Genomic DNA, 24,796 nt, shown 5'->3' on the forward strand with positions numbered 1-24,796 from the left:
ACATATCATTTTGGGGGTCCTTGACATGGAAATGTTGGAGCACCACTGATATAGCAACATACGTTTTTTCAAAAAATTGTTAGGATTTAGAAGACATTTGTAGAATAATATATTCAACGATTTTTCTAAAAATAGCAGATCTACACTACTCGGTGCCGCGCTATGAGCTTGTATATCTGCTATTTTTGAATAGCCAAAGAAATCTAAAAATGACACACAGATGCGTTCCCGGTCTTAAAGGGTTAAAGGGATGCTATACTGTATTACCCTTCCCTGTCTCCTCCTCAGCTCTATATACTGTATTATTAAATATTTCAGAGGAAGAGAGATGAAAGACCGACCTTCCGGATCATGAAACAATAATGAAACTGAAATGCTGTATATACTGTACTGAAACCACAATGTGCTACATGGACTCAAAACCACTGACTGTGCTTAGAAGATTATTAAGAGAGCGAGACAGAGAGAGAGAGAGAGAGAGACAGAGAGAGACAGAGAGAGTGAGACAGAGAGAGAGAGAGAGAGAGAGAGAGAGAGAGAGAGAGAGAGAGAGAGAGACAGAGAGAGAGTGACACAGACACAGACAGAGACAGAGACAGAGACAGAGACACAGACACAGACACAGACACAGACACAGACACAGACAGACAGAGAGAGACAGAGAGACAGACAGACAGAGAGAGACGGAGAGAGAGAGAGATTTCGAACCTGTGTCTATTGGACACAACCTTTGACACAATCCTGTTTCTGGTTTGACACAGATTTTGACCTTCAGGTCAAAATTACATTTCTCCCTGCCCTGACTATAAGCAGGCAGGTCAAGTCAAGTCAATTGTATTTATATAAAGCAACCAAAGGCTGACCAAAATGCTGCACAGCATGAAAATTACAACGCACAAAATATCAAAGTTTTGGAGCGGCGAACCGAAAAGGCACGGTCTCACCTTTTTAACTTCAAGCACCCGCTTGAAGTTAAAAAGGTGAGACCGTGCCTTTTCGGTGGGGACTTTGAGGAGCTTCTGATCTGCTGATCTAAGTGACCTAGTGGTGTCGGGGGGGGGCGAAACAACTCACATGTGTATGATGGTGCCAGCCCATGGTGGGCTTTAAAAACAATTAGTAAAATGTTTAAATCAATTCTGTATTTGACCGGAAGCCAGTGAAGGGAAGCCAAAACAGGAGTGATGTGATGCCACTTTGGGGTGCCAGTCAGGAGTCTGGCAGCAGCGTTCTGGACAAGCTACATACAGGTAAATTAATGACAATGGCTATGCCAACTCCAAACAGCCCCAAAGACAAGACACCAGCATGATTTCACCCCACTGATTCCAAAAATTGAAATTAAAGGAGGCGGACTGTTTTCGGCAATACAGATTTGCTTGCCAGGAAGAGTCCGCCCACCTTTTGTGAGACTAGGTGAGTGGTAAGTTAATGAAACTATTTGACCCCACTGATTCCGAATACATACCACTGAGCTACTATTAACTCAGTGGTGAAGATTTATGCACTTGCGCAGAAGACCCATGTTCAAATGTGGGGGTAGAACAGGAAGGTTATACAGCTTTAAAAGGACTGAATGACATGTCTTACCAGCTGATGAGGCCGGCGGTCACCGCTGACCATGTGACGCAGCAGGAGTTGGGCTTCTTGCTCTCCTCCTCCTCGTCGTCCTTACGGCAGCAGCACAGACAGCTCAGGTAGATGGCCAGGCACAGGAGGTTCAGACCCAGACCTGCTGCCGCCACACAGCCCAGGAAGATGAGAGACTGCAGAGAGACAGAGAGAGAGAGATGTGTGAGCTGTTGTAACAGGAGAAGGATGTCCCAATGGTATACAACCACATTAAAGACTTCTAATCATAACATTACATTACAGTCATTTAGCAGACGCTTTTATCCAAAGCGACTTACAATACAATACAATATGTTGCATTCAACATAGGTAGGGAACGAAAACTACTAATCACCAGAAGTCTTAAGTGCATTTTCTGCAAAAACAAGCAACCAAGAGTATACCTAGCGCTAAGGTAAAAGTGCAATATATCAGCTACCTACTTTCTTAACACATTTACCGCCGGGCCCGTAGTTCTACGGGCCGTTAAATCCAACGGTTAAGCGCCAATCCCGTAGCCTACGGGCTGTGGTGCTTTTTCCTTTTTTTCGATTTTTTTTTTTTTTTTAATTTTCTAGGGGGACCATTTTCAGTGTAACACCACCCGATCGGACCGGAAGTGCGATCACGTTTTTTGTTTCCCGTCTGTCTCCATTCTAAGTCGTACACATAAACCCCTGTAAAAGCTGTACAGGACATGTAGTTTTTCATCCTCGCATTTCCCATGTTAACTTAAACGATCAGAACTCAAACATGGCGGCTCCGTTTGACACGCGGTCTCGACGAGTAGACACCAGGACATGTGCCCGTTGTTTACAAACATTGGATCGGGCAATCTAAAGGATTTTAACGGGGCCTATGGCGACCTGAAAAAAACAAAAAACAACAATAAAACCTTGGCACTGGTGAGTACATTATGAGATTAGCCCTTGGCGGTGGATGTGTTAACAGATGAGACAAAATAGGAAAATCAAATGAGCACGAGCTAAGACAAATAAGTGTATCGACTAAACAAGATCCAATAAAGCAATACAACAATAAAACAAGCGTTCGTACAACTAGTTAACAACAAGTAGGCCAGGCGAAGAGGAAGGGTAGTGTTTCCTGAAGAGGTGGGTTTTCAGCCTGCGGTGAAAGATGGGCAGTGACTCTGCTGTCATGACATCAGTGGGAAGTTCATTCCACCACTGTGGGGCCAGAACAGAAAAAAGTCATGACCGTGTGGATCGGCCAGAAGGACCCTTGAGTGACGAGGCAACCAGTCGCCCCGAGGTGGCAGACCGAAGTGGTCGGGCAGGGGTGTAGGGTGGAAACCTCATATGTCCAAAACGGTTACTTTTCAGGATTAAAATTCAAAAATAGCTAAAGTAGCAGATCTACAAGTTCAAGCTTGCATATCTGCAACTTTTGATGCTTTTGTGTGTGATGCTGTTGTATGATCAAGTAGGGCGTTAATTTACAGAAAAAACACAACAACTGCGACTTGTGTGTTCCTGCACTGTCTGCACCGAGGAGTGACCTCGATAAATGGAACAACTGTACAACTATAAACAGAGCAACTACTTTTAAAAACTGCAGCTATTTGTCCCACAGGCTTTATACGAAGTGAATGCAAAACATTGAAATATTAATACCGTTTGTTTCATAGGTTTATCCCAGGCTAACCTTTCCTACGTGTATATATATATAACTATTTCTGACAGCAAAGCAAATGCAAAATTCTTATGGTTTTGGAAGATAGTTTTGCTAGCTTGCAAGGTAACACAGCGGTTTACATATTTCTTTACATTTATTTGTTTTGACTATTTTGCCATCAATTCTGAGCGTGTACATTCTGAGGGGAACCAAAAGGACCCTTACTTACGGGTCCATTTGGTTCCATTTTTACATTCTCAGAGTTACAGACCTGTACTAAACCCCTGCACTGTGACAAACAGTGTTGCCAGATTTTGCGAGAGAAATAAGCAAAAACAAGCCCAAAAGAAGCGACTAACACTTTAAACCTATACGCATCGACTATTTGAAAATAACCGATCTACAAGCTCACAACGCGTCGCGATGTGATGTGTTGTGAGCTTGTAGATCTGCAAAAATATATATATATCTTGGGGAAAGAAGTGTTTTTTTTTTTACATACTTTTGAAACGTTTTAACAAAAATCTGCTACGGGGGTCCTCGGCACAAAATATTTTCAGATGCGGATACGCGGACAATTATAATATGGGGGTCCTTGACATGAAAATGTTTGAGGACTACTGATTTAAACAACATTCAGGAAGCAAGACCAAATAAGCAGCAACTACACTTTAGAAACAAGCCCAACAAATCGCAACTACCAATATTGACAAGCAACTTTACGGAAAAACAAACCCAAATTCGCTAATAATAAGTGGACATGGCAACACTGGTGACAAACTGCAAATGCAAAACATGAAAAAGAAAAAAGGACGCACACATCCATCCAAACCCCCAAAATGGGCTGAGTGAAGAACAGTAATGAAGAAAACAAAAATGCTTGCACACCGTTGGGCTCCATTTCAAACAGTTCTTTATGGCACCCACTAAGTGTGCTCTTCATCACACTCAGTTTGATGAAGAGCGTAAAGTTATAGCTCGAAACGTTAACTTACTGCACTTAGTGGCTGCCATAAAGCAGTGTTTCTCAACCTGTGCTCAAATGGTTTTAAGGGGGTCCCCAGATGATTTAGCTTAATGTGCAAGATTGTTTTCCTCACTCAACAGTAAACAAACCAATATAGTCTGTACCATTATAAGTGTATACAGGGTTTTGCAGATTTCTAAAGTGACTACAACACAGGTCAAGACCTTTTTGATACCTCTAAAAATAATAAAATGTATAAAATAATAAGACCATTACTTTGTTAAAAGTAGGCAGCCAACTATACTATAAAAATTCCAAATATTGGACAAATTGTCAAATATTACATTTTGAAAATAGCCAATCTACAATATTTATCTGTGGAACCGAGTCAAACTAAATGTTATGCCTCAACTCCTACAATTCTAAGTGCTTGTCAGATTGATTATTCAAAACTGCAGCAAAACATGCACACATTTACAGAGCTTTGCATCGTCAGTACCAGGTCAATATGAGTTTCACAAAGCAGCCAGCCTCAGTACACTCAATCCAATGAAAAATGGAGGGAAAAGTCAAACCCAATGGTCAGATAACATACAAAATATCCATATATGTGAACAAGTTCCCCAAACTGAATTCAGGAATACTCAGGATTTACTGAATATATGTAGGGTTAGGAAGGCTAAGAGAGGGAGAGAGAGAGACAGACAGCGTAGGAGAAACGGACATTGTTTAAAATTGTGTTTTAGATTAAACGTTTTCATAGATAGCTTCATAGACTTGTTTGACAACACGATCAGTAGTGTTTACACATCATTTGTTTACAAATATCTTTGCCAAAATAAATAGTCGATCTACAAGCTTGTGAGCTTGCATATCGGCTATATATTTTCAGTGAGCGTTCCCCCAAGAATAGGGATGCTAGGGTTTAAGTGGTTAATGTAAAAAGAAAAGAAAAGAGAATGTTCCTATCACACAAAGCTAAGTAACTTTAAATTCGGTGTCTCTATTTTTGGGCATGTCTTTCATTATAGCTGTACATTTTCAACAATTCAATCTACAAGCTAAATACTGGTAGATCAGCTATGTTTAAATTATACAGATTTGGGACACTACTCTTGGAAGGTTGAGCAAATACTATGATGATTTATAATGCAGACATACAGAATACGCCTTCTCAAATGTATTCATGACCTGGAGCTTTTGCATTGGGATGCCAATTAGATAGGTCTTTCCCTGTTGATTCTGCTGAGAATTGCATTTTGTGTGTGTGTGTGTGTGTGTGTGTGTGTGTGTGTGTGTGTGTGTGTGTGTGTGTGTGTGTGTGTGTGTGTGTGTGTGTGTGTGTGGTTTTTGACACGGCACTGCATCGCTCCTGATCCGCTCTGAAAAGGAATGATGACCTCAGCTGGATTTCAGCCCCAAACTTACGATTTATTTTACGTCTCCCATCAGCTCAATGGGGCTCACTTCGCAAGATCTCTTCATGTTTCAAATGTTGAAATACATGTTGTAATATTCATGTGCTAAATGTAACCTGCATGCCCAGCTGAAATGTTTCAATTAATATATTGAAACAAGTAAAAAAAAAAAAGAAACGCATCAAAAATATTCAGTGCCAGTTGCAGGTCAGAAGCAAACATCAAAGAAATAGAGTCTGCATACTCACTGGGTCAAAAAGTACTCTGCTATTTCCGCTATTTTTGAAAGACTGTTGGAGCATGACCCAGTGTGCGGACACATTTTCTTCAAATACTATATTAAACAAAAAGGGAGGAGGGCGCACACCAGTATCGGTGAGCTGCTGCTGACCTTGGTAAGTAAATATAAAAGTAAAGAAAAAGGCCGCACACTCGTAGCCACGATGCAGTATTCATTTGGAAACCAACGTTTCGACCACGTAAGGTCTTCTTCAGGGAATGGCACAGCAGGGAAAACAAACCCACATTTATAGGGGAGGACACAGGTGGACACAAATACTATATTAAACAAAACTATTTTGCTTTAGGGTTATGGTTAACATTCAGCAAAAATAGATTGACTATTACCGGCATAGAGGGAAAACATTAGTGGTAATTGATAGATCAAACACTTGTTTAAGTGAAGATCACATTTTAATTAATACTAATGAGAAACGCGGTGCCAAAATAGGAGCCACACGCTGACTGAGATTCAATCAAGATGGTTTATTCCATAAGAGCTTCTGTCTTACACGGACACGCAGCTTGAAATCGGGACATTCCCGCCCAAACCGGGACGTCTGGTCACCCTGTTCTGTGGCCCTGACACACCAAGTTGACTTGTCCTCCAGACTATTACATACGACGTGTGTATACTGTTTTGCACTGTAAAATCCTCAGTGGTAATTCAACTCTGAGTGCACAGTTGAATGGACGCAAAAGGGTCCATTTGGTTCCACATTCGTACAGTTTGTTTTAGAGAATAAAAGAACGCCCCAAATGCAAAGCCAGCTCAGGTCCGTTAAGTGTACAGTAGAGCAGTGGTCACTGGTTCCCAAACCTTTTAGCTCGAGACCCAAAAGAGAAATTTGCGATGCGACACGTTGTGAGTTTGTAGATCTGCTATTATCACTGCTCACTTCTAAATGTATTTGATTTAAAAAATATATATAATAATAATTGAATTTGTTTTAATCCATGAAAACGTATAGAAAATCTTTTGAAACGATAATAATTAAACACAAAATGTAGGAAACAAAAATTGAGGGGATATTTCCTGGCGACCAATAAAAATTGGTCTGTGACCCAAAAGTGGGTCCCGATCCACTGTTTGGGGAAACAGCGTATCTCTCGCCTCTAGAAAAACAGCTCTGATCAGCAACCCCCCCCCCCCATCCTCTGACACCCCTCCACGTGCCAACACCCCCTCCCCCCTCTCAGTACCCCCTGACAGCCCACCCACCCCATCCCTCCACCTCCATCTGTTGGGGGGGGGGGGTCTAATTTCACGGATCCATGCGTCTGGGTTGGACGTGGGGTTGGGTGGGGGTCTCTGGTCAGGTGGAAGGGATATCCAGCAGGATGAGAGGAGGAGGAGACAACGGGAGGAAGAGTGAAGTGGAGGTTTGGACCAATTCACCCCCAAAAGAGTGTGTGTGTGTGTGTGTGTGTGTGTGTGTGTGTGTGTGTGTGTGTGTGTGTGTGTGTGTGTGTGTGTGTGTGTGTGTGTGTGTGTGTGTGTGTGTGTGTGTGCACGTGCACATTGTATTCTGACAGATGGATGATGGTATGTACTGCAGGTGACGAGAAAAAGGGAGCAAGTTGGAGGAGAGAGAGAGCGAAAGAGCGAGAGAGAGACAGGCGGGGGGGGGGGTCATAGGGGGAACAGTTGACAACAGATTGACAGTTAATTTACCAAACACTAAATGATGTGACAAACTGCTATAAACATGCACAACAAAACACTTTACTGTACATTGCCAGCGCAGCCTCAATACACAATATAGCGTGTGTGTAGGAGAGACATGTAGATAGAGGAGAAGAGGTCCCTCCTGCACAATCTACATGCAAGCGTTGGGGGGGGGGGGGGTGAGCAAAGCAGCAAAAGGCATTTGCTGCCCATAAAGGGGGGCACACGCACAGCCACACACACACACGCAAGCACGCATGCACGCATGCACGCACGCACGCACACCCCCTCCCCTCCTGGTGTGCTGGAGGGAGGTCTATGAAAGCAGCATCATGTGAGCTGATCCGGCTCACACAGAGCACGTCTCTCTGTCCCGTGATTCACCCCAAAGGAACCAAGAGAATGTTTTGAAAAGGTTCACCTATAATGACATGATCGGACACCAAAGGAAAAGGGAGTCCCATAATGACAAGCCCAAAAATAGGGACTTCAAATCAACACACATCAGTTGCATATAACTAATGGCGTTAAAGTAATACTAGGTAACGTTTTCAACAAAACTAAAGTTAAATTGTATATCTTTTGCGAGTGGCAAAAGTTTCACAACACCCACTCCGTGAATTTCACCCCCGGAAGCCTTTTATTTATATATTTTCTATTGAACGTGTACGGGGGGGACTTTCCCGGGAAAATGACGTTCCTGGCCAACGTCATGACGTCGTGGCCGACGTCCTCAGGAACTACCGCAACGGTTTCCTGTTTGGCCAGGAACTACCGCGCTATTAACAAAAAGGAACCTCACGCTGATTTTAAGAGAATGTAGATTGGAAGATCGAAAAAGAACAGAAAAAGAAAGCACAGCTCATGGTAACTAATGCTCCACTGGCTAAGAGAAACGATCCGTAGATAGTATAAAACAATTAAAAGATCGCTTTTTGAAACGCTTCCGGCTTCCGGTGAAAACGAATGGAATTCTGGGTAATCGAGGACTAGGGAAATTGTATGCAGTGACGGTAGTGACCAGCAGAGGTTGCTAAAAATCGTTATTTGTGATTCTGCATTGTACAACTTTAAAGAAAAAAGTGAAATAATGGATGTCGACTCTGTCGGGTGGAAACCTCATATGTTCAAAACTGTTACTTTTCAGGATTCAAATTCAAAAGTAGCAAAAGTAGCAGATCTACAAGCTCAACACGTGTCGCTTGTGGATCTGCTACTTTTTATGCTTTTGTGTGACGCTGTAGTATGATCAAGTAGGGGTCAGTTTCTGCCAGACAGCAACGATATGCGAGCTAGAGTAGGGGTCTTCAATGTGTTTCAGCCCAAGGACCCCCTAGCTGAGAGAGATGAAACAGGGACCCCCACTACATTGCATACAATTGTGTTGCAGATTTAACGTTTTCATAAAGATTTCATAGATAGCTTTAAAGGGCAAGACCACTTTGGTAGAGGTTTGGGTTGTGTAGTTACCTTGCCATGATGTAACTCCAAAGGTGGACAAGAAATCCAAAAAAATTGCTCCATTGATTAGAAATTGATAATTCAAAATATGCTCCTCATTGACTTACATTGTACGGTAAAACAGCTCTCAAAGTCACTCTTTTAGCACATAAGCAAACGCAACCAAAGTTGATTCAGACAATATAGAACATCACCAAACCCAGTACTGTTTTTATTTTTTATAAAAATGTTAACTTCATGTTGATTTAGCTATTTTTATTAAGAAGAAAACCCGGACTGGATTCGCGGATCCGGATCTTCAAACCTCTACCAAAGTGGTCTTGCCCTTTAACTATCATCAGTGTTGTGTAAATCAATGTTTTTTATTCATTTCACACATTTAACCACTTAAACATTCAATACATAGTACTTGATTTGCTCCTACACAAACCTTTTTGCCGGAAATAGCCGATCTCCAAGCGCACAACACCGTTGTGAGCTCGTATATCGGCTAATGTTCCTCAGAATAGAGATGCTATAGCATCTCTATTTTCTCTCCTCAGTTTTTTTTTTACATTAACCACTTGAACCCTATAGGGTTCAAGTGGTTAATGTAAAAAAAAACTGTAGTAACTCTGAGGAACCCCTAGGGGTCCCGGACCCCCTGTTGAAGACCTCTGAGCTATAGAGTGATATATGGGGTGAGGCTGCGTGCTCACTGCTCATAAGACCTTCTCTGTGGAAGGCTGCACAGTTCACTTCTCTTTCAGCTGTGCCAGAGCAGAGCTTTACATGTGACAGCAGCTAGCGGCTGTTTCTTAAAACACTTAGAGCATTAAGGGTTAAGACAACACACTCTCCTCTCTCTCTCTCTCCATCACTGTCTTTTCTCACCACTGTCCATCCGTTCTCATGTAGTAATGGCTTCTGAATAATGTAGGATCCATTCGGTGGAGGAATCCCTCTCTCTCTCACACACACGCATACGTGCGCATACTTCCATTTTCTAATTATTTTTAGTAGTTCCTCTACCGTGACCGTTTCACATCTCACCCTTAAACTTAACGCTAAGTAAGCGCTGACCCTAGAATCTGACCCCTGACACACACAAAGTCTTTGCTGTCACACACACACACACACACACACACACAGAGAGAGAGAGAGAGACACAGAGAGAGAGAGAGAGAGACACAGAGAGAGAGAGAGAGAGAGAGAGAGAGAGAGAGAGAGAGCCCTTCCTGAGCATTCCATTCCATCCTTCCATTTAGGTCTAAAGAGCCATTAATCTTTCACCAAATGGAGTGTTTTGTAGCAGTCTAATTGTCAGCTGGGTGGTCGCTCACAACGGTGGCCTCTAATTGGCCTTCCAGTACATTGTCCCCTCCCTCCTTACTTACTTATCCCTGACGTGATTGATTGAATACTTTATTAACAGTTTGCAAAGACAAGCACAGGGGAAGTACAGTTCAATACAAGGTCTGTTAAGAGGATTTTAAACCCAAGAAAGCACTATGGCTTGTTTCCATTTCCTTTGTACTCAATTCATCAAAAAACTCATCAGACCCTATTCAGAAATCAAGATTTCCTGGTCCATTGTGCAATGGTCAGTATAAATATTAGCTCTGTGTCAGGGAAACCATCAGGGTTCTGTTTTTGTTGAAAAAAATCTGTGTACACGCGCGCACGCACACACACACACGCACACACACACCCAAATGAATGTTTTGCTTTTTTTTCTAGCTTTTTTCAAAAGAGTAGACCGTTGTGAGCTTCGACTGAGCTTGAGAAGATCGATTATTTTCAAAATAGCCAATATATTGTCTCTATAGGGTGGAAACCCCATATGTCCAAAACTTTTATTTTTTGATCAAAAGCAGCAGACGTACAAGCTCAAAACGAGTTGCTTTTATGTTTGTTTACCTCTCTTCATCGCTCTATTTCACTCTCTAAATCATCTCTTTCTCTCTCCATCTGTCTGTCTGTGTCTCTCTCACTCTCTCTTTGGGGGAGGGGTGGGGGTCAGTGACACTCCAGGAAGTTAGAAGATCTGGCTCAGTGGAAATGCAATTCCAGCGAGAGAGAGAGAGAGAGAGAGAGAGAGAGAGAGAGAGAGAGAGAGAGAGAGAGAGAGAGAGAGAGAATAATAAGGGTGGAGGGAGTAGAGAGGATGATGAGCACAGGAAACCAACAGGGCGGAGCACGGATGGAGAGAAATGGGGCAACTCTGTGTTTGTCTGTGTGTGTGTGTTTGTGTGTGTTCACGATGTGTATAATGTGTGTGTCTGATCTATATATTTAGATGAGAGAACCGGGTGGGGTGAGGATATGGGGGGAAAAGCCAGAATTTCACACACACACACACACACACACACACACACACACACACACACACGCGTGTGCGCACGCACACGCACACACACACACACATAATCGGAACCTTCTCATTACGCAGCAGCGGGGCCCAATTTCTGTCTTGTTACGATGCAATTACTGACAGCTCCCCCGCCCACTCACCCCCCTCCCCCCAGGCAGAAACACTGCTGGAGCTCCGACGCTGTGATTTCTAAACATCACTGTGCAGAAAACAGTGTAATTGTTGAACATGTTACCACACGAAGCGCCTGACAGGGCGAACAGCGTTGGCGTTGGCGGTGTGCCAGCGTGATGACTGATGGCCTGGTTCACACACTGACACACTACACTACACCAGCAAGACTCAACCGTTTCAGTCTCGTCAACTTCCACTGATGGAAAGTAATTACACACTCAAAGTAAAAGCACCTCAACATTGTACTTGAGTACTGTACTTATTTGAGTATTTTCGCGTTTAGATACTTAATACTTACTTCCGTTTACAATTACAGACACCGTTATCCAGAGTCAGTTTACGATAAGCAAGGAAAAGACACACATAGAATGCAGAGACAGTGTAAGTGCCTCAGGAAACTAAGGATACCAGGTAAACCAAGAACCTAGCATCAGTCTAAACTCTAAAAAAACAAAAATGAAATAATAAAATCATAATCTATACATTGAAACTACAGGATACCAGGAAAACAATGAACCTAGCATCTGTTTAAATAGCATGCTATCAAATTGCATGCTTAACATTAAGACCTGGAACTGTGTCGTTTTTAGATTTGAGCTAAAAAGCATTATTTTACACTTTGAGCTATTCAAAAATAGCAGATCTACAAGCTCATAGCGCGTGTAAGGGACCAGAGTTGGTCGGCAAGAGAGACACCAGGACAAGTGTGTAGTTTCTTTAAAATGTAGTTTTTATCTTTTCTTTTTCCAATAAATATAAGACAAGACATTCATTCTGGCCCAAAACAAATGAAAACAATACACCGGACTGAACTTGACATCAAGACTGAACTAACTAAATGAGACATGAGGGGAACATATATAGTGGGTGATCAGACCACTCTTGACACAAAGGGGAAGACAAATAACAACATTTAAACAGACTACAAATAGCTACAACATAATCCACTACAGCACTAACTCATATTAAATAAAGAAATTACATACAACTGAAATGCCAATACATTTTCATACGTGTAGTAATACATTCAAACTTATAATAAATCACTGCCCCTCCCCTTATGCACAGGGGACATGGTGCAGTCCAATTACTAATCAGCTCCTTATAAGCACCTGTGAAGCAGCTAGGCCTTTCCATGGCCAGCAATCTAAACTTCAATACTCCTCAGAACTGATAACTCAACAAAACAAACTTAAATACCAATTAAATTACTCCTGATAAAACAACTCGACCCAAACAAAAGAACCCAATGGATGCACCCTCCAGTCAGCAACTCCATCATCAAACCTGCAATAAACAGTATGTCCTTTAACCGGTTGTGTGTAGTCCTTTATGCATGTAGTATGTTGCTGAAAATAAATATAAACTAAATTAATAAACCAAAAAAGACAAGTGTCCACCATGTTTTACCAACTTTGTGTGTCAGCTGGTGTGGCCATCACATGTGGCCATCACAGCGCGGCACCGAGTGCCGCGCTATGAGCTTGTAGATCTGCTATTTTTTTTTAATCGTGAAAATGTGTGCAAATCTTTGAATATATATATTTTTAAAGTGAACATTTTTAACTCAAATCTTTGCTTCTGGGGGTCCCTGGAATAAATATTTTGATGGGTCCGTGGCCAAATACATATCATTTTGGGGGTCCTTGACATGAAAAAGATTGAGAACCACTGATATAGAAACATACGTTTTTCAGAAAACTGTTGATATTTAGGAGACATGTAGAATCGGCTTCAGGTCTCAATGGGTTAACAAAAAGAAGCCAAATCACAACGACAAGAGAGAGAGTGACCAAGATATGTCTGCATGCAGCTACATGCAACTCTTATCGTTTGCTGGCATCAATGGAGGCAGAAGGTGGCAGGAAGGGTTCCAGGGAGAGTGAAGTGCTAAGCACTGAGGTGGGGTCATAAGAGGTGAGTCTTCAGATTACGGCAGAAAATTGGGAGTGAGTCTGCAGTTCTGACTTCACTGCATGTCACAGTTAAATATTGTACTTTTACTCCACTACAATTATACCTTGGTATTGTTGTATTATATATGTTCGTTGATGTCTTTTAATGCCCACCACTGCTGACAGACAACACAAGCAAACTCAGCTGTTTCAGTCCCATCAACTTCACTGCTGACTGTTTAACGCACGCACGCACGCACACACACACACACACACACACACACACACACACACACACACACACACACACACACACACACACACACACACACACACACACACACACACACACACACACACACACACACACACACACACACACACACACACACACACACACACACACACACACACACACACACACACACACGTCCCTGTATGCCATCATCAGAATGCAATGAAAACACAGCTGTGACAGTGAAACAAACAGTCATGTTGTAATAATAACTCATTCTAAAACATTCTGCTGAAATCCAGCAAGCCCCCCTGAGTCAGGCGAACGCCCATAAGTGACTATTTGTAGTATCACACAACTAGGTTTTGTAGTCAAATGTAGGCCTATACAAAATGAAAACCAACTGAAAATGATCTGTTCTACCCTGGGGATCAGGGGATCGAACCGGGAACCTTCCGTTCCCCAAGCGGACACTGCTGAGCCACTGCCGCCCGTACTGTATAATCCACCTTGTAAAAACAGCTGTCAGTCCATATTCATAGTCAATAAAACATGACAAGCTCCAAGTACGTGGGCGTCTAAATAGCATATAAACCTGTTTCCAGACAATCTAATGTAATTTCCTACTTTATGTGACACCACACAGCAGAGGAAGATAAAAACCGCTAGGGAGAGGATGAGTGGTTTGAAGAAGAGGCCACAGCTCCGGCCCAACCGCTGTAGAATACAATTTTAACTCACAGGGTTTTGGCCATAATTAATACATGGGAAAAGAACACGTCCATCTGTTGAAGTGCGGCCACTGAGCAGACACATAAGTCATGTCAGCAGAGCTACAGTATACATTCCAGCAGCTTGGCGGTTAAACGCACGCCACGCGACGGGAAGGAAGCGTCTTCTTCCGACGCCGTGGCTGTTTGTCCTCCGTATAGCAGGTGGTGGACAGCTGCACCACGGAGGTGGAGCGCATCCCGAGGCGCTCCTGTGTGTGTGTGTGTGTGTGTGTGTGTGTGTGTGTGTGTGTGTGTGTGTGTGTGTGTGTGTGTGTGTGTGTTTGCTTGCTATACTTATGAGGGCCAAAAGCCCTTGTTTTGTGGTTTTAAAAAAAAAAGAGTTTTAGAGGCTTACAATTAGGAAAATATTCAGGTTGGGGTTAGGGACTACAGGGACTTAAGGGGTTAAGCATTTAGAGCAGAGGTCTTCAACGTTTTTTCAGGCCAAGGACCCCTCAGCTGAGAGAGAGAGAGATGAAGCAGCAGGGAGTGGGACCCCCCACTACAATACATATTGTATACAATTGTGTTGCAGATTAAACGGTTTCATAGATTTCATAGATAGTTTCATAGACTTGTCTGATAGCACTATATCACCAGAATTGGATTGATTTAACCACTTAAACCGTCAGTAAAATCTGTACTTAGTCTCTACATCAAACCTCTTTGCCGCAAATAGCAGATCTACAAGCTCACAACGCCTCGCAGCGCGAGGCGTTGTGAGCTTGTAGATCTGCTATTTTTGGCTATAATGTTCTCCTCAGAATCGGGATGCTATAGGGTTCAAGTGGTTTAAAAGAAATATCCTAATCACACAAAGATTTGCTGGTCCCCCTGTAGTAACTCTGAGGACCCCCTAGGGGTCCCCTGGACCCCCTGTTGAAGACCCCTGGGCTTGGCATTTAGAGGTTAGGTTCAGGGGTTACGGTTAGAGTTATGCATGATTTATACTGTATGTAACTCTCATCACTGAGCATGTCAGCTAGTAAGTAGATCGGCTATTTTTGGTGCACACGACTTAGCATAGAAAAGCTTATAAATTATAAAATTGACATCCTAAAATGTTGCTGTCCTCACAAGTATAGTAGTACAAACGTGTGTGTGTGTGTGTGTGTGTGTGTGTGTGTGTGTGTGTGTGTGTGTGTGTGTGTGTGTGTGTGTGTGTGTGTGTGTGTGTGTGTGTGTGTGTGTGTGTGTGTGTGTGTGTGTGTGTGTGTACAGTATCTGCATTTGACTGGAACAAGCAGTGACAGTCGGTATGACAGAGGTTAAACAGATGCCAGCTCACTGACTAAAAGCAGAAGACGTGGAACTTTAGCAGAAAAGGCCATTTCAGAACAACGTCATTCAAAGCCGAGTCAACTATCCAAGTCTCTGAATTATCTTGTCATTTCTTTCTTTTTTCATTTGCAGGGTTTTACAAACAGTCACAGTTTTTTTTGTTCTATCATCACAGAGAAGCTACAGTAACACACGAACCGAAAATAAAACCCTCTGTGTTTTCACCACTGTCATAGATTAAGCCACGGTACATTTCCGTCAGTGATGGAAGAAGTACTCACATGTTTTACTTAAGTAAAAGTATCAATACTGCAATGTAGATATGCTCTGTTACAAGCAGAAGTCCCGTATTCAAAATGTACAATATTTTCCTCTGAGATGTAGTGGAGTAGAAGTAAAGTAAAAATATCTCAGACGTGTCCTGCTCCCTTCCATTCTGATGGAGCGAAGGGGTGGAGCTTCCCATTGGCGGAATTTGACCGGGCGTCAACCAATAGGAAAGAAGCGCGCGGTTGACCGCACTTGGCTGGCATTTTGCAACCACTCCAATGGAAGTCAAACCAACTACACCAGTGGTTCTCAACCTGCCGACGTTAAGTGGTCAGATGGGCGGGCCAGATGGGTGGTCCGCAAACACTTTAAAGATTTTCAAGTGGGCCCTGATCCAGAAAAAGGATTGAGAACCACTGAACTACATCAGCTAAATCGGCACTGCCCATGAATCCACAATACAACATGGGAAACTGATGCGTTTTGATGCCTCGAAAAACGTTGGTCATTCCCCCTTTAGATGTGTGACCGTTCCTCTAATCAGTGGTTCTTTAAAAAAGGCGTCCGGGCACCCAAGGGTCCTTGAGGGGGTTCCAGAGGGTCCCCAGATAAATTATTATTACCCTTACACAGAGTCTGTAACTCCCGAGAGTGTACAAGTGTACATCTGTATATACTCTCAGAGTTATGGGGGTCCGTGGCCTTAATGCGTTGGTTCTCAAAGTGGCGTCCGGGGACCCCCAGGGGTACTTGGGGGGGTTCCAGGGGGTCCCCTGCAAAATGTGTTAATATAGCGTCACAATAATTTTAACCTTTTATACTTTGGCTATTCAAAAATAGCAGATATACAAGCTCATAGCGCGGCACCGAGTGCCGCGCTATGAGCTTGTATATCTGCTATTGTGGCAGCGGTGGCCTAGTGGTTAGAGGGGCGGCCTTGATACCGGAAGGTCCCTAGTTCGATTCCCCAATTCATCACATCAATCATGAATCACCGCTGAATAGCCCTTGAGCAAGGCTTCCATGCAGGGTCTGGCTGTAAATAAGTTTCGCACTTAGTCCAACACCCTGGGTAAACAACAAACTTTGCTTTGCTTTGGCTTGTAGATCTGCTATTTTTGAAAAATCGTGAACATTTGTGCAAACCTTGGGATATATATTTTTTTTAAGACAACATTTTTAACTCAAATATTTGCCTCTGGGGGTCCCTGGAACAAAATATTTGAGATGGGGGTCCGCGGCCAAATTCATATCATTTTGGGGGTCCTTGACATGAGAAGGTTTGAGAACCACTGCCTTAATGCATACCACACTGTGGGTGCTAGAAATTAAAAAACGTTGAGAATCACTGGCCTAAAATAGACTATACAGCTCTGGGAGCCTTAAATGTGAATTGTGCAAATGGCCATGGCCTTTGAAAGGCTAGTGGAGCAGTCTCTCTCTCTCTCTCTCTCTCTCTCTCTCTCTCTCTCTCTCTCTCTCTCTCTATCCGCCTCATGAATGTCTTCCTTCTCTCTGTTCCACTCCGACACCCGGGGGGAAGGGGGGGGGGTGTGGTGAAGAGGGAGTCTTTCCGGGAGAATGCACTCCACCAGGTCGGCCCGGGCCTGGCCCCACACAGCTGGGACTCAGCAGAGTCCCAACATGGGTTATGGATGAGATGGAGGGGAGGGGGGGGGTGGGGGGATGTGGGGGGCTGGCTTCCTCGAATCTGTCACGCTCCTCTACCCGGCCTCCTCCCTCAATAACACTTCTTTATCCCCGCTAAACTGGAGGCCTCTGGAGCTTTGAGAGACGTGGTCTGAGGGACCGTGTGCGTGTGTGTGAGAAGTGTGTGTGTGTGTGTGTGTGTGTGTGTGTGTGTGTGTGTGTGTGTGTGTGTGTGTGTGTGTGTGTGTGTGTGTGTGTTTATGTGTGTCTGAGAGAGATGAGAGAGAGAGGGATGCTGATCTCAGTATAGACTAGAGCAGTGGTTTTCAACCATTTTCATATCAAGGTCCATTACTTATTCGGCATTTGAGCAACGGACCACTATTTGATGAGATTTAGACTCTCAGATCCAAAACATAGAATATTTTTTTATTGTTGGATACGATTTTGTCCACAATTCCATGCATGCTGTATTGATGTTGGTACCATAGGAGAGATAAAAGGCAAACGTTGATCAAAATAACAATTCTTCGTCAATTCGTTAATGGTGTAGACTTCTTGTAAATTAAGTAATGCAGATGTTTAACAATAATCTAACTCTTGAGAGCATAAAATGAAACCAAATGAACCCTTATGGGTAATTTTTTTTTTTTTTTAAGGTTTAACCAACTCTCCATTTAGCTGAGGACCACCTGGAACCCCCTCAAGGACCACTGGTGGTCCCCGGACCACTGGTTGAGAACCACTGGACTAGAGCAACAAACGTTAAATACAAACTGCACCATTTACCAAAAACTGCTGCTATCCGACAAAAAAAGTTTTATATCAATAAGTGACAATATTGCTGTTGTTTCAAGAGCTTCATACCAAGTTATCCTTGCTTTAACTATTTTGTGGTTTCAAAAGCTAGTTTTTAATGTGACACAGCTCTGTTTCTTCATTCCCTTTTACTTGAACATATGGTTTTGTTTGTTTTATTTCACACTTGCTTTGGCAAATGTAAACATGTTTTCTCAGGCCAAAATAAAGCCCCTTTGAATTGAATTGAGGTGTGTGCGTGTGCGTGTGCGTGTGCGTGTGTGTGTGCGTGTGCGTGTGCGTGCGTGCGTGCGTGCGTGGCTGCGTGCCGTAGATGCGCATGTGTGTGCGTGTGTACAAAGAATTCATTCTCCTCCTCTCTCAACATATATTTTGCGAGTGGAAAAGTCCAGTGTTTACTCTGCTCCTGGGTCCTGGATGCATGTTGACTCTGTCCTCCCTGCCTCAGGACCTCTGTGCTGGGCTGTGGTTCCGCTGTGTGCGTCACTCTCATTACAGCGTCTTTTGGAACAGTATACCGATGTCTGTCTAATTATCTACCCATTTCCTTAACCTTCGCCGAACCCAACCAGCCCAAACCCTATAGCCTAGCGGGCTGGGCAATTAACCGAAAATGTATCAGAACGAACATTTAGAAAGCTACTCACCGATTTAATCTAGCTCATGTACAGTAGGTTAATCAGATAGCCGGTTTGATTAGTAATTTATTTCTTGTATATTAATTAATCAACACAAACACGGACTAAATCAATTAGTCGGATCAAGCATTTAACACCTATATTATACTATACAACTAATACTATACAACGGTGTTGTGCAGAAATAGACAATCTACAAGCTAAAAATGTGTAGCCTTGCTCTCCCTGCCCCCCACCTTCTTTTATTATTTCTGAAAACAACAAAAATGATGGAGCTTAATTGCACAAAAACAAATTTCAACCACCGTTCAGCTCTTGTTTAGAGAACTACAAAGGCAGTGTAAAAAAAAAATCTTTCATCGTAAACGAGGCAAAAGTTTGAAATAGTCGACTTGTGATGCTGATTTTGAAGTATTTGAAGTCAAGTCACGCTATTACCAGTGGTGGAAAAATAACTCAAATGTTTTACTTAAATAAAAGCATTAATACCACAATGTAAAAATACTCCGTTACAAGTAAAAGTTCTGTATTAAAAATTGACTTCAGTAAAAGTTCAGAAGTATTGGCATCAAAATGTACTTAAAGTACCAAAAGTAAAAGTACTCATTATGCGGAAATATCGCATTGCGACGCGTAGATCTGCAAATCTACAAAGTAACTAGTAACTAAAGTTTTCAAATAATTGTAGTGGAGTAAAAAAGGACAATATTTGCCTCCGAGATATAGTGGAGTAGAAGTAAAAGTTTTGAAAATTGGAAATACTCCAGTAAAGAATAGATACCTAAAAAGTGTACATTAGTACCTTACTTGAGTACATGTACTTATTTTACCCCACTGCCTATTACCAGTGGTGTAAAGTAACTAAGTACATTTACTTAAGTACTGTACTTAAGTACAATTTTGAGGTATTTGTACTTTACTTGAGTATTTCCAATTTCCAATACTTTTACTTCTACTCCACTACATCTCAGAGGCAAATATTGTACTTTTACTCCACTACAACTATTTGAAAACTTTAGTTACTAGTTACTTTTCAGATATAAATTATGATATTATGAAACATACATAAACCACTTTAGCCCTGTTTTATACCTAGGCTATTTGAAAATAGCAGATCTACAAGCTCACAACGCGTCGCATCGCGACGCGTTGTGAGCTTGTAGATCGGCTATCTTCAAATATTTAGTACTTTTACTTTTGGTACTTTAAGTATATTTTGATGCCAATACTTTTGTACTTTTACTCAAGTACATTTTTAATTCTGGACTTTTACTTGTAACAGAGTATTTTTACATTGCAGTATTGGTAATTTTACTTAAGTAACGAATACGAGTACTTTTTCCACCACTGCCTATTACCTACCCATTTCTTTAACCTTCCTTGAACCCAAGCAGCCCAAACCCTGTAGCCTCAGGGGGAGGGAGAGGTGGAAAGAGGGGTCATCATGATTGTAAGGGGCGCCCCATCCCCCCCCCCCCCCCGCTCAGTGGATGACACACTCCACCCAGATGAATAGACCCTCCCTGTCGTTTCCCTGGAGGGCCATTGGGCTGCATGCATCCACTTGTCCTCCCTGCTCACACATACTGTAGCATCGCCATGGCTACAGCGTGTGGCTTTAAACGGACAAAGAAAGAAGCCCCGAAAAAACACAGTCACTAAAAAGCACCAATAGGATATATCGTCTCTGTCGGTTGGAAACCTCATACGTCCAAAATAGGGATGTTAACAATTCATCTATAATCGATGAATTGCCGTTAAGAATTTAATCTATTAAATGTATCGATTTTCAAGTCATTGATTTTATTTACCATAGCTTACCATAATCACAGTAATCCTTAATCATATTCCATCATATTCAATGTTTCTGCACTCATTTCCGGTTTCGGACAAGAATTTTCCTTTTGGTTCTAAAAAAAACGCCGCTAATCAATTAATCGATCGATAAGGTTATCAACTATCAAAAACACAACATGTTAGAATATGGAGACAAGAAAGAAAAGCAGGTGCGCTTCCTCTGGATGCCTTTTTAGTTCAGGCAGTAGGTGCTCAGCTATGCATATAACATAACATGAAAATGTTTTAACATTTGTGCAAATCTTTCAATATATATTGAAACATTTGCACAATCTTTATATATTCTATTTATATATTCTATATAATATATATTCTATATATATATATAATATATATATAGAAGGAAAACATTTTTAACTCAAATCTTTGCTTCTTTGGCTTCTACAAATGTCTTCTAAATCCTAACAGTTTTCTGAAAAGCGTATGTCGCTATATGAGTGGTTCTCAAACCTTTCCATGTCAAGGACCACCCAAAATGATATGTATTTGGCCGTGGACCCCCATCTCAAAATATGTTGTTCCAGGGACCCCCCAGAAGCACAGATCAGAGTTAAAAATGTTTGTCTTAAAACATATATTCAAAAAATTGCACAAAGTTTCCACGATTTAAAAGAAAATAGCAGATCTACATGGTCATAGCACGGTGCCGCGCTATGAGCTTGTAGATCTGCTATTTTTGAATAGCCCAAAGAAATCTTAAAATGATCTTAATGGGTTAAATCAAATACGACCAAAGTGGGAAAAGCGGCGCTCCAAAATAAGGATGCAAAGACTGTCTCAGATACAAATTCTCATTTATTAAGAACACTTACGCATTTCGGCCTCAGGTTCATCAGTGCAGATTAAAAAGTCAATTTCAATCTGCTCTGATGAAGGCTGGGGTCGAAACGCATAAGCGTTCTTAATAAATGATAATTTGTATCTGAGCCAGTGTTGCATCCTTTATTTTGGAGTGCCGCTTTTTTCCACTTTGGTGGTATTTGATTTAAGTTCGAAAATGGAGATAAGAGGTCTCTGCCCAACAGCAACGATATACAGGCTAGGATACAGCCTACACCTTTTCGGTCTAATCCATATGCTATGATGAATGATATGATGAATATATTGAATTTTCCTTTTCCTTTAATAAACTACTACTACTACTACTGGGAGCTGATGGTAGGTGTTGTGAAATGGGTGATAAGACTGCCTCGCTCTGGCTGATGATACCGACAATAAGCCTCATGTGACCTCTACTTACTTAGTCATTCAGTGTTGTTGTCATGTTGTCACGTCCTTTTACAACACCTTTACATCAGAGAGCAGACAGACAGACGTACTGTACTGTGACCCGTCTGTCCAATGATGACACATTCCATTCATACAATCAAAGGAATCAGGTGGCGCTCATCACACACGTCAAACACACAGACGGACCAGAGGGGACATGTGTGTGTGTGTGTGTGTGTGTGTGTGTGTGTGTGTGTGTGTGTATGTGTGTGTGTGTGTGTGTTGGGGGTGTATGCAAATGACGCATGATGTGGGGGTTCCATTGGAAATGTTTCATGGACCCCCCTGGAGTCAAGTCGAGCGAGGCAGCATGTATCACTGTATAATAAATGACATTACACACACACACACGCACACGCACACACACACGCACACACACACACACGTTTGTATTACTTTAATTGTGAGAATAGCTGATCTACAAGCTCACAATGCTGAATCCTTTCCTAATTCTAAACCCATCTCTAAAAATGGTTTTCAGCCATAAAACAACAATTTCTCTTGTGACCAAGAAAACAGTACTCACAATGTCTGCTTCTCAAATTTTACTATCATTGTGGGGACATGTGATCCTCATGAATATAGGAATACCACACACACACACACACACACACACACACATACACGAGGGGTGAGCAATCGTCAGACAGAGATGGGGTGGGGGGGGGGGGGGGCAATCAAGCAAGACAGATGAACGATTGATTTTTCTCGAGGAAGAAGCAATAGAGAGTAAATCTGATTCCGATGTAATCACGACGGCCAGAGGCAATCACGAGCACGCCACTGAACAACTGTTCACTCCCTGACATGCATAATTTGGACATTTTACATCACAGATAATGAGCCGAACCTATTAACTGGCTTCATTCAGAATAGGGAAACACAGATCACCATTGTTAGCAATTTATCTTGATTGTAACAACACTGCATTGTGGGAATGAATGGTATTATATTGAGGAGTGAAGACGATTTTTCAAAATGAGCAAAATCATCGGATCCATGTTCTAGCCCACACATGGGCAACATACGGCCGGGGGGCCGGACCCGGCCGTTTGACCAGCTCAATCCGGCCCGCCAAGTCCCAAAAAAAAAAAAATGTACCTCCCCAAAAATATATACATTCTAAAAGGCTGTCATGTTAATGGTTTTGAGACAAATTAATTTAACTCGACTCCAATTTAAAGTAATTAATATTTACCATTTGAGTACTATACCTGCATTCCTCCATCCGTATGTACTCAAATGTTTTATGTTTATAATGTAACAGCGAAACAGTCAACCTTGAGTCCATATTTATTTATAACATAATATAATGTGTTGTATCAGTCACCAATGGAGCGGTGACATCCGATAAGATAAGATCCTGTATAACTTTATAGGCTCATTTAAAAGTTGATACGGCATTGACGTGGATTTTTATGTAGAGTCTAGAGTACACCAGAGTCATACAGTACAGCTGTAAAAACAAAAAGGTACAACATTTTGTAACTGAAAATCCTTGAAAGCCAAGGACCTTATTGTAAAGTAGTCTGGCATGTCTACCAAATTCATCCAGTTTTAACATAAGTTTTTTAACATAATTCAGCACTATGTGTTTCAAGTTACAATTCAATTGTACAATGTGTGGCCCTTCACTCACTTTATTGAAGTCAGTATGGCCCTCTGGACATAAATGCTGTCCACCCCTGATCTAGCCAATAGCTATTTTTCCACTACTTACTACAAGTATGTAAAATAGGGGCTAAAAGGAACATTTCACAATTTTCAGCCATATCTTCATATAATTGGTCATCACTACTGATCAGAGCGGTCATAGCTGAATAGATAGAGAGCCCGCCTGGTCCCTGGTTCGATTTCCGTGCCCCTGAGCAAGACACTTAAGCCCCCCTAAGCCCCCCCCCCCTGTGGGCAGCACTCAGCTGGGTGAAGTTGAAAACTAAAGCTCCCCCATGGGATGAAATAGATCTAAGTAATCAATTATAAGCTGGCACAATTGCTGTCTACTTGTTCTGTGTCTCATTGGGCTGTGGACGGTTCAGAAGCCTGCCTACCAGTGACATCATGGACGTCAATTCCAAGCTAATAGAAACTACAGGCGTTCTCTTCCTTGAAAGTTAACATGCTGAAATAGAAGCCATTGTTCTTGCACCAATTATTAAATGTAAGTTTGAAATCATGTTTGAAATTACCACGGTATACTGTACAAATGGAACCAAATGGACCCGTAAGGGTCCATTTGGTTCCATTTATACACTCTCAAGAGTTTTAAGGGTCATTTAACCCATTCAAACCCGGAACGCATCTGTGTAACCACTTTAACCATTATTTTATACTTTGGCTGTTTAAAAATAGCAGATATACAAGCTCATTTTGAGGGTCCTTGACATGAAAAAGATTGAGAACCACTGATATTATAGCAACATAAGTAATTTTCAGAAAACAGTTTTAGAAGACATTTGTAGAATCCCCAGAAGCAAAGATTTGAGTTATAAAAATGCTTTAAAAAAATATATATATATATATATTCAAAGATTTTCACAAA

General features: G+C 41.9%; 1 protein-coding gene across 1 annotated transcript in view; it reads right to left on the reverse strand.

Moving 5' to 3' along the window:
- ttyh2 (tweety family member 2) overlaps window positions 1-24,796 on the reverse strand; it is a 139,381-nt gene that overhangs the window by 90,235 nt on the left and 24,350 nt on the right. The window contains exon 2 of the mRNA XM_080455988.1: window positions 1,591-1,766. Within this exon, the coding sequence (XP_080312114.1) occupies window positions 1,591-1,766 (176 nt within the window). The remainder of the gene's footprint in view (window positions 1-1,590; window positions 1,767-24,796) is intronic.

This window comes from Gymnoscopelus braueri (assembly GCF_963280865.1).
Source record: "Gymnoscopelus braueri genome assembly, chromosome: 17".
Lineage (NCBI taxonomy): Eukaryota > Metazoa > Chordata > Actinopteri > Myctophiformes > Myctophidae > Gymnoscopelus > Gymnoscopelus braueri.